This window comes from Arvicola amphibius, chromosome 14 (genome assembly GCF_903992535.2).
Source record: "Arvicola amphibius chromosome 14, mArvAmp1.2, whole genome shotgun sequence".
NCBI lineage: Eukaryota > Metazoa > Chordata > Mammalia > Rodentia > Cricetidae > Arvicola > Arvicola amphibius.
The window spans coordinates 6,773,921-6,788,968 of NC_052060.1; the positions used below are offsets into that span (position 1 = coordinate 6,773,921).

Below are 15,048 nucleotides of genomic sequence, written 5' to 3' on the forward strand. Positions count from 1 at the left end.
TCTGGCCTAAAATCGATAGAACATTCATACATAAAATAAATCTTTTTTAAAAATGCATTTCTCTAATGATAGAAACATCTGTAGGAAATGTAACTTACTCATAATTAAAGAAATGAACTAGAGCCGGGCGGTGGTGGTGCACGCCTTTAATCCCAGCACTCGGGAGGCAGAGGCAGGCGGATCTCTGAGTTCGAGGCCAGCCTGGTCTACAAGAGCTAGTTCCAGGACAGGCTCTAGAAACTACAGGGAAACCCTGTCTCGAAAAACCAAAAAAAAAAAAAATATGTGCTCTTAAACCTTCTTCAGAGAATGCATACAGGAACAAAATTTTCAGAAGACATTCTGTCAGTATCAAAAAAATGTTGTTTTTCAACATAGCACTAAGGAGCTGGGCAGGTCGGCCATGACACACTGGAGTTCCTACATTCTAAGTATCGGCTACCCTTGTTTTGTCTCCTCTCCATTAGTCATGTTGAAACACCTGAGGTTGTTACCCACACAGTGGGTTAATATGGTATAGAAGCCAGCTGAACAGCTGTTTCAGGGATTTTTTTTTCTTTTTGCAATAGTTGAGTTTATCTGTGGGTATCTGACTGAATGGCCTGTCTGTATAGTTATAGGCAGATTTGTTTTCTCATGCTTCCCAACACTTGCTCTGTGCCCTGTATTTTGCGAAAATCCCCGAATATTTATCATAGACTTAAACTGCCAAGTTTTGCTTTGTTTTTTGAGACAGGGTCTCTCTGTGTAGCCCAGGCAGTACTCAAACTCCCCATGTAGACCAGACTGACCTCAAACTCACATGGATCCTCCTGCCTTTGCTTCCCTAATGCTGAAATTAAAGGCATACACTTCCACATGCCCAGCACCACCACCTATGTCCATTTTTGTTTGTTTGTTTGTTTGTTTGTTTTGGTTTTGGTTTTTGAGGCAGGGTTTCTCTGTAGCTTTGGAGCCTGTCCTGGAACTAGCTCTTGTAGACCAGGCTGGCCTCGAACTCAGAGATCTGCCTGCCTCTGCCTCCCGAGTGCTGGGATTAAAGACGTGCGCCAGCACCACCTGGCTCACTACCTATGTTCTTATAGACAGCTGTGTAAAGATTTAGTTGTCTGTGTTTTAGTTCTAATCTGGTTGTGTTTTAATTTTAAAAGTATTTTAGATCATTATTTCATAATTTTGTTGTAGAGAACAGAAAAACAAATATGCAGTATTTCTTTCAGGTATATACAATGAATAAACATCTCATAATTGGAAAAATGGGTTTGGTTTTGTGGTGCTGGGGCTTGAATTTAAGGCTTTGTGCATGCTAGGCAAACATTCTACTATGAAGCCATAACTCTTACCCCAAATTTTAATATTTTAAGTATAAATTATATACCTAGAAAAGTATTTTGAGAATAGCTTGCACAAATATTCAAAGATATATTTGTAAGAAATTTCATTATAATAGTGGTTAAAATAGGAACAAAGTATAAACAAACAGAATGTCTTCCTTGGAGACTTGAGTAAGTAAATTATGTTACATCCTATAAAAAAAACTATATGAACTGTTCAAATCACAGAGGGGCTGCAGCAATGCTCTTCTTACTGACCATCCCTTGCACTTACAGAGTACTGAAAAAAAGAAATTAGGCATGTTCTACCTGAATTTTGTTTTGTTTTTTTGTTTTGTTTTTCTAGACAGAGTTTCTATGTGTAACGACCCTGGCTGTCTTGGAACCAGCTCTGTATTATAGGCTGGCCTTGCGCTCACAGAGATTCACCTGCCTCTGCCTCCCAAGTGCTGGGATTAAAGGCATGCGCCACCACTGCTCAGCTCTCCCTGATATTTTTTATTGATTTTATTGAGCTCTACATTTTTCTCTGCTCCACTTCCTGTCTCTCCCCTCCCTTTCAACACTCTTCCATGGTCCCCATGCTTCCTATTTACTCAGGAGATCTTGTCTTTTTCTACTTTACATATAGATTAGTCCATGTATGTCTCTCTTAGGGTCCTCTTTGTTGTCTAGGTTCTCTGGGATCTCCCTGAATTTTTAAAGGATGTTTAAGGATAAATATTTCATAATATGTACACAAACATGAAAGATTACTAATATTTGTATAATGTTTTCTATGTAAACATAAAACATTCTTTTTAATCCATGTATGATATTTTTTAGAACATAAAACAGCAACAATTAACACCTTTTAACTCTTATTCATTATGTGCTTGTTCAGTTCAGAACATTTAACTCTTTGCTAATTTATATTCACAGTGACCTCTTGTGGGGAGGTGTTGTTATTTTCACCATTTGACAAACCAAACCAAGAATGATAAATAATTTGCTCACAATCCTGCAACCAGTTAACAAAATGCATGTTACCCTTAAGGAATGAGGATTTTGATATGAGGTGCATCTCTACATTTCATCTTAGGTTTCTCTAGCTGAATTTATTAATCTTACTGTGTTTCTATATGACTAGTTCAGCTTCTTCAGTTTTATAAATGGTATGGTTTATACTTCCTTTTTTTGCAGTTACTCCCCCAGATTACCAACCTCCAGGTTTTAAGGATGGTGATTGTGAAGGAATAATATTTGGTGGGAACCCTACATACTTAAATGTGGGAGAAGTCCCGACACCTTTTCACACCTTCAGATTAAAAGTGACCACTGAGAAAGAACGAATGGAAAATATTGATTCAGCCATATTAACACCAAAACAATCAAAAATACCATTTCGAAAAATTCTAATGGACAAAGATGATGTAGAAGATGACAATCATGTAAGCGTGAACATATTTAAAGAAATGTAATGTACAATAATAGCAAACATTGCGTATGAGGACTTCTATAGATCTTACTTATAGAAATAAGTACTGTAGTAAAATCAAAAGGTTGGGAGAATTTATATTCTAAGACAGGATCAAATGGCTGGTTATACAGGAGATCAAGTTCTGATTGCTAAGCCTGTTCCTTGAGTACTTTATCTGCTGCACCATCTCACAGGATCTTGTTCTTAAGAGACAGGATTCAGGCTAGCTGCTAATTTTCTGTGTGATTGAGGCTATCATTAAACTCCTAATTCTCCAGCCTCCACCTCATAAATGTTGAGATTGCATGCCAGCTAGGATTTTTGTAGCGTTCTTAAAATATTTGAGTCTCAGAAAGAGAAAAGGTTCAGTGAGTAAAGTTCTTCTGCACAAACATAAGATTTATATGATCAGCTTCCCAGAATCTATGTTAGAACTGCATAAGATTGTGCAGATCTCTAACCCTTGCACTGGGTGGACTGGGACTAGAAACAGGAGGGTTCCAGGAATGTGCTGGCCAAAACACTCAGCTCCAGTTTCAGTCAGTGATAGACTCTGTCTCAAAAATGCATAAATAAGCTTGGCATGGTGGTGCACACTTTTAAATCCCAGCACTCAGGAGACAGGTATATAAATCTCTGAGTTCAAGGCCAGCCTGGTCTAAAAAGCAAGTTCTAGGGCAGCCAGGGCTGTTACACAGAAAAACACTGTCTCCCAAAACAAAACAAAATTTTGAAATTTGCCTCATGGTGTAATTCTAGCGTCATTTTCTTTCTAGCAAGCTTAAGATAGTTGTATTTATTTAACCTTTACATAAAGCAAATGTGTTCATTAATATTCCTACCTAATTGTTTTCATTTAGTCTTAAAATGTGTTCAATTTTTCTTTATATTTATATAGAATAATTTTGACATTAAAACTAAAATGGATGAACAGAAAGAAAACTTGGGAGCTTCTGAAATTAAAGGTAAGAAGCTAACAAAAATGTTTATAAACTTCCAATTCAATTTTACACTATTTTAACTTGTTTTTGTTTTTTGTTTTTGTTTTGTTTTGTTCTATTTTGTTTTGTTTTGTTTTACGAGACAAGGTTTCTCTGTAGCTTTGGAGCCTGTCCTGGAACTAGCTCTTGTAGACTAGGCTGGCCTTGAACTCGGAGATCCACCTGCCTCTGCCTCCCGAGTGCTGGGATTAAAGGCATGCGCCACCACCTCCTGGCACACACCATTTTAACTCTCTTTCTTTTTTTAACAGCATCAGATTTAGATTGTATGGAAGAAGAAATTATGCAGTTCAAAAAAACTCCAAGTCCTGCAATTTCTCATTTTCAGGTAGCTGATTTTCAATTTTATTTTTTGTCTTGTTTTACTTTACCTGTCTGTTTCAAATAGGTTCTTAACTAGATGGTGGTGGTGGCAGCACATGCCTCAGGTGAATCTCTCTGAGTTCGAGGCCAGCCTGGTCTACAGAGGGAGTTCCAGAACAGCCAAGACTGTTACACAGAGAAACCCTATATCGAAAGGGGCGGGGGGGTCTTACACTGTAGTCTAGTTGGCCTAAAAATAACTATGTAGACCAGGCTGGCCTGAAGCTTGCAGCCATGTTCCTACTTCTGCTTCTTGAGTACTGGGATTATATATGTAAATCATCACATCTGGCCTTAAATTATTTTAAATTTGTTTATTTTATGTGCATGAGCATTTTGCCTATATATTTGTGTGCACTATATGAATGTCTGGTGTCCATGGAGGCTAGAAGAGGACATCAGATCCCCTGGGAGTTGTGAGCCACCATGAAAGTGCTGTGATCCCTTGTCTTCTGTAAAGAGTAGGTGCTCTCTACCATTGAGCCATCTGTCCAACCCCTGCTTTAAATTTTTTAAAAGATGGTTGTTTATATGCTTATTTCATTATTCCTCAAATTTTTTATGTATTATAGGATAAAAGTATGTATTTTGATAAATTATTATAGATTAAATTATTACATATTAATAAAATAATTTACTTAATAATAAATCTTAAGATGTTTGTAGAGGGCTGGTGAAATGATTCAGAAAATAAAGGGACTTGCTACCAAACCTGATGACCTCTGTTTGATTCCCAGTACTCACCTGATAGAAGGAAAAATAACCAATTCCTTTAAGATGTTCTCTGATCTCTAACATATGCACTGTGGTATACATTCTTCTTTCCCCAATAATAAATGTAAAATAAAATTAATGTTCATAGACTAAGAATTTCAGAACTAGATAAAATCTTACAAATTTTTGTTTGTTTGTTTGAGGAATTGAGAGAGGGTCCTATTATGTAACCTTAGCTAGCCTGGAATTTACTAGACTAAGCTGGCCTCAAACTTATGGCAGTCCTCCTTCTGCCTCTTGAGTGTTGTGAATAGAAGTGTAAGCCATGCCAGGCAGTGTTGGTGTACACCTTTAATCCCAGCACTGAGGAGGCAGAGGCAAGTGGGTCTCTGTGAGTTCAAGGTCAACTAGGTCTACAGAATGAGTTCTAGGACAGTCAAGATGCCTAGAGTGTTAGAGCCCGTATGGCTCCAACACAGAGCCATAACTGGACTGGTACGGAGCCGCAAGGAATAATCAGACACAACTCACACGGTCATCATGGAAGGGCGTCTCAGGGTCTTTTCTCCTGACAATCTCCGCATTTATTCTCCAAACAACTTTTATACCAACACATAAACTGAGCGGGAAAATACATTAGGCTGTCTCCTAGGTAACCAGGTGAATGACCTTTTGTCACATCCGCATCTACCTGTCTGCTGAATAAGCTAACTGTCACGTAGGCCTGAATTAGCATTGTAAGATATCCTCCAAATTACAAAGGAAGGAGCACCAAACATCCTGACCATTGTTAGGCAGAGACAGCTTGTCTGCAGAGCTACGTGACCCCTTCAGATGGTGCCTATGGCTTTGGCGCCTGGCTGCCACACCATACAGAAATATGGGCCTACAATAGAGAAACCCTGTCTCAAAACACCAAAAAGGAAAAAAAAGTGTGAGTCACTATCTAGCACAAGATACTAACCATTATATGATTAATATTTTGGACCTCACTTATTATGTTATATGGTTTTGTGAAATATCTTTTCTAGGTTGAACAGTTAGTCAGTAAAACATCTGAACTTGAAGTGTCTGAAAGCAAAACAAGAAGTGGAAAAATCTTTCAAAGTAAAATGGTAAACACCCTTTGTAATTCCCCCTTCATGTGTGAACTTAGTTTTCTATATTTTTTTGTTTGATTGGTTGGTTGGTTTGGTTTGGTTTTAAGACAGGGGCTGGCTCTCTCTCTCCTCTCTGTCTCTCTCTCTCTCTCTGTCTCTCTCTCTCTCTCTCTCTCTCTCTCTGTGTGTGTGTGTGTGTGTGTGTGTGTGTGTGTGTGTGTGTGTGTGTGTCTGTCTGTCTGTCTGTGCACATACATATATAGACTGTCCTGGAACTCACTATGTATGCCAGGCTGAATCTCAGGGATCTGCCTGCCCCTGCCTCCTGAGTGCTGGTCTTACATGCATTCATCACCTCTTCTGGCTATTTTTTAGTATTTTGTTCTTTTTTTAATGATTTATTTACTTTTTTATTTTATTGCCTTGATGTTTTGTCCTTATGTATGTCTGTGTGAGGGTGTCAGATCCTCTGAAACTGGAGTTATAGATAGGTGTGAGCTGCCATGTCAGTCCTACAGATTGGACCCAGGTCTTCTGAAAGAGCAGCCAGCACTCTTAACAGCTGATCCATCCCTCCAACCCCATATTTTAAAGCATTTCTTAAGTAGTTATTTATTTTGTTTCAAGTACATACTATGTGCCAGGGACACACACAGACATTTAGATGGATGGATGGATGGATGAATGGATGGATGATGGATGGATGGATGGATGGATGGATGGATGGATGGATGGATGGTATGTATATGGATAGATAGGTAGGTAGATAGATAGATAGATAGATAGATAGATAGATAGATAGATAGATAGATAGAGAAATAGAACAATGATATAAGGTCATTATAGAAGTTTTAATAGATTACATGTAGGTACAAAGTTGAAAATTTTAGTCAAAATACACTAGAATGAAGAATCTGAAAAAAGTTCTGAGAAATGATATTATCTAGACTCTTAAGAGAAGTATTCTAAAATACCAGAAAGTACTCATATTCTATCTTATAAAATGATTATTTACAAAAATTGATTACATTAAAATTGATCGTTTGTAGCTATCTTGCATAAAATATTAAGACAAAAATCAGTTTTAGTTTCCATAACTAATTTTACTAAGTAGAAGTTCAGATTTGATTTGATTTTTTTCAAGACAAGATCTCAGGTCACCCAAATTGGTGTTGAGTTCACTGTGTCACTGACAATGACCTTAAATTCTTGCTCCTCCTGTTTATGCCTTCAGTGTACAGGGAGTAAAGCTGCATGCTCCATGCCTCGCTTGTATTTTATTTTAGACATTTAAGTTAGTTTTAAAGATTTAGGAGCAGAAAAAAAGCATTCTATAAAATATATGCAAAGTTATGGAACAAAGACTTTACTTGTCAGTGCTGTGCTAGAACATAGCTTCCTAACATCTTGTTCAGTGACATCATAATGACAGTTTGAAGTTAGACAATATTTGAAATTAGACAATAGTTATATTCCACAGCATGGAAACTTGTCCCATAGAGCTGATAATAAAACATCTCCCAGAGTCGAAGTGATTATACTACCTCGTTTACGTGTCTTTCTCTTTCCCACATTTCTCAGTAGAAAGTTAGAACTAGCTAAAGGCAATATTCAAACTAGAATGCTGATGAAAGCAAGAAACAGAAACGTAAACTGGGTGTGGTGGTGCACACCTGTTATCCCAGCACTTAAGAAAGGGGATGCAGAAGATAGCTGTGAGTTTGAGGCCACCCTGAGCTACATGGTTCATTGCAGGCCGGCATTAGCTACAGGATAAAACTCTAGGGTAGGCAGGGGGAAACTTACAGAAATTAGAAATGTTGAGAATTATTACTTCCAGCAGCAAAACATTCTTTCTAGCTAGCTTCAATTTGGGATGGATATCTTTCACTAAGATGTAAGAAAAGGCAGAAGTTGGGCAGTGGTGGTGCATTTTTTTAATCCCAGCACTTAGGAGGAAGAGACAGACAAATCTCTGAGTTTGAGGCCAGCCTAGTCTACACAGAGAGTTTCAGGAACCAAGGGCTGTTACACGGAGAAACACTGTCTCAAATAAAATTTTTTTTTAAAAAAAAGAAAGAAAAAAGAACTTTAGCACTGTTGGGAATCCAGGGCCTCACACATAGAAAATAATGAGCCATGCCTCCAGTTGGAAGGGCAACTGTAATTTCAGCACTCAGGAGGCAGAGACAAGAAGATTGTAAATTTTTCAGCCAGCCTGGGCCACATGGCAAATTTGAATCTACATAGCAAGATACTGTCTCCAAATTTTTTTTGAAAAAATTCTGTTAAATAATGTAAAACAAGAAGTATGGCCAGGCGGTGGTGGCACATGCCTTTAATCCCACCACCACTAGGGAGGCAGAGGCAGGTGGATCTCTGTGAGTTTGAGACCAGCCTGATCTACAGAGTTCCAGGACAGGCTCCAAAGCTACAGAGAAATCCTGTCTCAAAAAAAAAAAAGTATGTCTTTTTAGAGAAAAGGAATATTAACAACAATTTTTCACTTTCCAAGATTTATTTTAATAACTATGCATAAGACATTAATCACTATTGTCAAGAAGTAGAAAAACAAATAACTACATAAACAGTTATAGCCATACAATAGAATTATTCAGCCATAAAAAAATAAAGCACTATACATGCAACAACTAATTGAAAGAAGTCAACCACAGAAGTCACATACCATTATTTTGTTTATATGAAAGTCATCAATTACACAAAGAAACACTGTCTCAATAAAATTAAGAAAAAGGTAAGTCTGAAATTTGAGGCTGGACATGATGGTGCATGCCTTTAGTCCTGGTACTAGGGAGGCCGAGGCAGGCAGATGTCTGTATGTTTCAGGATAGCCAGGACTACAGAGAAAGAGATGAGCTACTTTCAAAAACCAAGTCAGAATTTGGAAAGCTATTGAAACAAAGTATTAGGAATGGCAGGAGATTAAGGGATAGGCAACTGATAGCTCAAGGTGAGTCTTCTATAAAGTCTAAAGTGATGAAGTGTTCTAATACTGACTATAGTAGTAAATTCTACAATTCTGAATAATCTTAAAATTATTGAACTGTACACTTAAAATAAGAAAATCATATAGCATCTGTATTATGTGTCAGTGCGTAAGGTTTAAAAATCAACTGTTGCCTGGCAGTGGTGGCGCATGCCTTTAATCCCAGTACTCGGGAGGCAGAGGCAGGCAGATCTCTGTGAGTTCGAGGCCAGCCTGGTCTACAAGAGCTAGTTCCAGGACAGGCTCCAAAGCCACAGAGAAATCCTGTCTTGAAAAACTAAAAAAAAAAAAAAATCAACTGTTGCCTGTTTTTGAGAAATAAATAATGAAATAGTAATTTTTCTGTCTTTAGGTGGTAAATGGAAATCAGCAAGTACAAACTTCTAAAGAAAATCGAAAGAGAAGTCTTCGTCAACCTGGGAAAACAGTAAGTCTAATGATAGTGTATGGATTGAATAAAATATCTGAATGTCATGTCATGACTGTAGATTAAGATAACAAATTTTATATTCCTGAACATACTTCAAAGATCTGATACTCAAAACTTGTTCAAATATCTGAGGCTGCTGGGTGTGATAGGTCCTTCCTGTAATCCTAGTTCTTGGGAGACTAAAACAGTAGAATTACCAGCACTTCAGGTTCAACCAGACCTACATAGTAAGTTCCAATCCAGTTTGAGCTATAGTATGAGACATTGTCTCAAAAAAATAAAGATTTATAAATGTAAGTAGCTCCTGTCCATTCCAGGAGCAATTCAGTTATAAGAGAAAATTATAAAATAAAAATCTATATCTGGAAAAATGTAAGCACAAGAATACAATGACCTAAGAGTATTCAGGACATTTGGGCAACACAATTGAACAGAACTTTCTCGATATCAAAACTAAGAGAAATCACAAAGTTGCCATATCCACACGTTTCTTGAGAATATAGTATCTCAGGAGAAAGGAAACTACTTACCTAAACTCTGTAGTTGTTTTATTTTTGGAAACTTACTTTACTGAGTCAAATAAACATTTGTCATTTTGAAAATACTTATATTTTATTTAGTATTTGAATATTTTTAGTTAAAATTAGACAACTTAAGGATAGGGATTTTTTTTTGTTGTTGTTTTTCGAGACAGGGTTTCTCTGTGGCTTTGGAGCCTGTCCTGGAACTAGCTCTTGTAGACCAGGCTGGTCTCGAACTCACAGAGATCCGCCTGCCTCTGCCTCCTGAGTGCTGGGATTAAAGGCGTGCGCCACCACCGCCCGGCTAAGGATAGGGATTTTGGTAATAAAGTGCTTGCTTAGTAATTGTGGGGATTTGAATTTGATTTCCAAGAACAAAAAGAATTTAGACAACTGAAATCTTAAAACTGAAATGACAAAATGTTTAAAAGATAATCTAAACTATATAGGTGGTTAATTAATGTTCTTTTGATTTAGAAACAGGCCTATATAGCCCAGGTTGTCCTTGAACTCCCCGGGAGGCCTAGTATGACATTGAACTTATTGTCCTCCTTCCTGTCTCCTGAGTGTTGGGACTACAGATATGCACCATCACACCTAGTGTATTCAGTGATGGGGATAAAACCCAGAGCTTCCTGTGTGTTGGACAAGCTATATAAGGTTTCTATAGCTTTACTGACTGATCTACATCCCTAACTGGTATTTAAAAACAAAACAAAAAAGTTTTTATTACATTTATTTATGCATTAATTCATTCTGAATATGTGTGTGTGCATGTGTATATGATATGTGTGTATTCATTTGCCACAGTACCCATGTGGAGGTCAGAGTACAACTAACTTGTAAGGGTTGGTTTCCTTTTTCTACCATGTGGATTCCAGTGATCAGATTTAGATGATCATGCTTAGTGGCAAGTGCCTTTACTTACTGAGTCATTTCACCAGCCCCCACCCCACCCGCAGATAGTTTTTATTTTTTAAATTATATGTGCATGGGTGTTTCATCTGTGTATGCAGCTATATACCACATACATGAAGTACCTATAGAGGCCTGAAGAGGACATCAGATCTCCTGGAACTGAAGTTACAGACAGTTGTGAGACACCATGTTGGTGCTAGAAATCAAACCAGGGTCCTCTAGAAGTGCATCCTGTGCTCTTAACCACTGAGCCATTTCTCCACATCCTCTGTGTCTTAATTAGGGTTTCTAGTGCTGCAATGAAACACCATGACCAAAAAGCAAGTTGGGGAGGAAAAGGTTTATTTGTCTTACACTTCCACCACAAAAGGAACTCAGTACAGGATCTCAAACAGGGCAGGATCTGATGCAGAGGCCATAGAGGAGTGCTGTTTTACTGGCTTGCTGCCTATGGCTTGTTTAGCCTGCTTTCTTTTTTTTTTAAATTTATTTATTATGTATTCAATATTCTGTCTGTGTGTATGCCTAAAGGCCAGAAGAGGGCACCAGACCTCATTACAGATGGTTGTGAGCCACTATGTGGTTGCTAGGAATTGAACTCAGGACCTTTGGAAGAGCAGGCAATGTTCTTAACTGCTGAGCCATCTTTCCAGCCCTAGCCTGCTTTCTTATAGTATTCAGGACTACCAGCCCAGGGATGGCACCACCCACAGTTTGCTGAGCCCTTCCCATTGATTGCTAATTGAGAAAATGTTTTACAGCTGGATCTCATGGAGGCATCACCTGAGGATCCTTCCTCTCTGATGACTATAGTTTGTGTCAAAGTACACCCTGCCAGTTAGTATTTATAATTTACATCATTTCAGAAGGGAATGGGCAGGATGAAGTGACATACTCTTGAATTTCTCTCAGCAGTTGAGAAGACAAATGAGAATGACCATGAGTTTGTGGCCATGTTGCATTCCCTGGGCTACTCAGTAAAAAGAAAGAATGAAATAACTTGACATTCCACTAAGACATTAGGTTTCTTTTATTTCTCTATTTTTTAAGATTTATGTGGGGAGGTGGTGGTTTACACCTTTAAGGGAGAGATAGGCAGGCTGATCGGATCTCAGTGAGTTCAAGACAAGCCTTGTCTCCTGGTCTACAAAGGAGTTCCAGGACAGCCACAGCTGTTAAAAAGAGAAATCCTGTCTCAAAAAACAATGTGTGTGCTGGGCGGTGGTGGCACACGCCTTTAATCCCAGCACTCGGGAGGCAGAGGCAGGCGGATCTCTGAGTTCGAGGCCAGCCTGGTCTACAGAGCTAGTTCTAGGACAGGCCCTAGAAACTACAGGGAAACCCTGTCTCGAAAAAACGAAAAAAATAAAAACAATGTGTGTGTGTTTTGCCTCCATGTATACATATGCCTAATGCTTCTGGAAGTCAGAAGAGAGTATTGAATTCCCTGGAACAGAAGTTATGGATGATTATGAGCCATGTGGGTGTTGGAAACTGAAATTTCCTAACCACTGAACATCTCTCTAGCCTCCCAAAGATATATTTTTTTTGTAAAACATATGTATGTATTATATATGTATGCATGTGTGTTTGTCCAGGTGTAGTGGTTCATGCCTTTAATACCATCATGCGCAGGAGACAGAAGAACTCTAGACTTGGAGGCCAGGCCAGTTTATATAGTGAGTCTCAGGCCTGCCTCATCTATACAGCAAGTTCAATGCCAGTCAGTGCTATAGAGTAGACCCTGTTTCAAGAAAAAAAAAGAAGAAGAGAAGAGGAGGGGGGAGGGGGAGGGAGAGGAAGAAAAGAAAAAAAGAAAAATGACAGCTGGCCAGTGTTAGCGCACACCTTTAGTTCCAGCTCTCAGGTTCAATGTGAGTTCAAGGTCAGCATGGTCTAGTAGTGAATTCCAGGACAGTCAGGGCTGCGTAGAGAGAACCTGTCTAAAAAAAAAAAAAGGATGTTTATGTGTTTGTGCCTCTGCATGGATAAATGTATGTAAATGCCAGTGCCAAAGAAACCCGATGTCCTGGACCTGGAATTACAGGGGGTTGTGTGCCACCTGACATAGGTGCTGGAAATGAAATTTAGGTCCTGAAAGAACAGTTCACCCTTTTAACCACTGAACCATAGCTCCAGCCTTAATTTTTTTCAGTGTTTTAAGACTTGATACTTGATACTTTCTTAGAAACCACAATCCAATTTGTCGTTATACTTTAACTTTTCAGAAAATGAAAGTCCAAAAAAAAAGAAATTTCGTTAGAAGTTCTCTAATTCATTCTTCCATTTATTCAAACTTACGTTCTGAAGCTGAGTATTGTACTTACCTTTCATTTAGGGTTAGGCTTAGGTTTTCATCTTCAGCGCTGCAAAAGAAAAAGAGAACAAAAAAAACTGGTGCACTGAATGTCTAATTTTTATCAAGACATGATGGGGTGGGTTAAGTGAGATCTGTAGATGAGTCTGGTCTTGGACTTGTGATCTTCCTGCCTCTGCCTACCAATTGCTGTAACTATAGGCATGAGCTACCTTAAAATATGAGCTACCTTAAAAAAATTAAGGCATGAGTCTGCCTTAAAATATGATTTAAATCTTACATGGTCCCAAAGTAAAATGTTCTCCTATTGTGATTAAAATCTTTATTCCCTTTTCATTTCTCCAATTTTTTTACTATTTCAAAGATACAATGTAACAATTATTTTTCCTTCTAACTCTATCTACAACAACTCAAATTAATATCTTACCTTTTATAAGTATATACTTTTAGCATTTATTCATAGGTAAGTTGTATGTCAATAATAAATTGTACTCTACTTTAAAAAATATCCTGGGTATCCTATCTTAGTACAAAATACCGCTGGGCGGTGGTGGTGCATGTTTTTGATCCCAGCACTTAAGAGGCACAAACAGGAGGATCTCTGTGAGTTTGAGGCCAGCCTGGTCTACAAAGCGAGCTCTAGGATGGGCCCCAAAGCTACAGAGAAACCCTGTCTTGAAAAACAATCAAAAGAGGGAGGAAGGGAGGGAGGGAAGGAGGGAAGGAAGGAAGGAAGGAAGGAAGGAAGGAAGGAAGGAAGGAAGGAAGGAAGGAAGGAAGGAAAAGAAAAATACCTATGCTGGGTTGGAGATGAGGCTCAGTTAATAGAGTGCTTGCTTAGCATGCATGGAACCCTGTGTTAGACCACTACATCCCTGTGATCTCAACACTGAGTATATGATGGGAGATGAGAAGTTCAAACAAACCTCTACTACATAGTGTACAGGAAGCAATCCTGGGTCATGTGAGACTCTGTCTCAAAAACAAGAAAGAACAGTGTGGTGGTGGCACACTCCTGTAATCCCAGCCCTTGGGAAGCTGAGGCAGGCAGATCTCTGAGTTTGAGGCCAGTCTGGTTTACAGAACGAGTTCCAGGACAGCAAGGCTTCACTTGAAACACTGCCTCGAAAAATGAATGAATGAATGAATGAATGAATGAATGAATGAATGAATACAAACAGAGAAAGATTTAAACTGGAAAGTCTCTAAGTAGTTGTTTTCTTTTGACAGGTCCTTCATCTCTTGGAATCTTCTAGTCAAGAGTCAGTGACAAAAAGAAAGAGAGTTAGTGAACCAAAGGAACACACCTAAAACTTATTTTTCTTATGCAGACTTGCAGGCTCAACAAAACATACTGTATTATTATTTGAAGATGTACTTTCTGTATCTCTGAAAATTATTTTGTGGTTCACACAGTTATTGCACTAATTAAAGTTTTAACTATTGTGTTTACCTGAGCTAAATCCAAGGGAACTTTTGACTAAACCTAAGTACAAATGTCACCACTGATTCTGCTCATTATCCGCTGAATACAATCTGCCTTCCATTTTTAAAGAAAGCTTTTTAAAACTATGTATCCTTTTAAGGCTCTCTAAAAACTATTTCTGAAATGTTTATTCTGGCATTAAAATTTTGTAAGGATTAACTTTTAACTTATGTTGAAACTGTATCATTTAATTGGTGTTATTAAAATAATGTTTGATATTTTGATATAGTGTGTTATTAACATGATATATGACATTCACCTTTTAAGCATGTATTTAGGACAAAAAGATGACTGAAAGCAATGGCTAATAAAAGACATTTTACTAGCATGATTAAGATACTCAATGGGCAGGCTCTTTCATGGCTTCTAATTTTTATTTAATTAGCAGAACGTGTTTA

At 38.1% G+C, this 15,048-nt stretch overlaps 1 protein-coding gene across 1 annotated transcript in view; it reads left to right on the forward strand.

Annotated features, from left to right (window-relative positions):
* Hormad1 (HORMA domain containing 1) overlaps window positions 1–14,771 on the forward strand; it is a 33,986-nt gene extending 19,215 nt beyond the window's left edge. The window contains exons 10-15 of the mRNA XM_038311720.1: window positions 2,517–2,764; window positions 3,692–3,758; window positions 4,046–4,122; window positions 5,903–5,986; window positions 9,331–9,405; window positions 14,395–14,771. Coding sequence (XP_038167648.1) covers window positions 2,517–2,764; window positions 3,692–3,758; window positions 4,046–4,122; window positions 5,903–5,986; window positions 9,331–9,405; window positions 14,395–14,475 — 632 coding nt within the window. The 3' untranslated portion in view covers window positions 14,476–14,771. The remainder of the gene's footprint in view (window positions 1–2,516; window positions 2,765–3,691; window positions 3,759–4,045; window positions 4,123–5,902; window positions 5,987–9,330; window positions 9,406–14,394) is intronic.
* The last annotated feature ends 277 nt before the right edge of the window (window positions 14,772–15,048 follow it).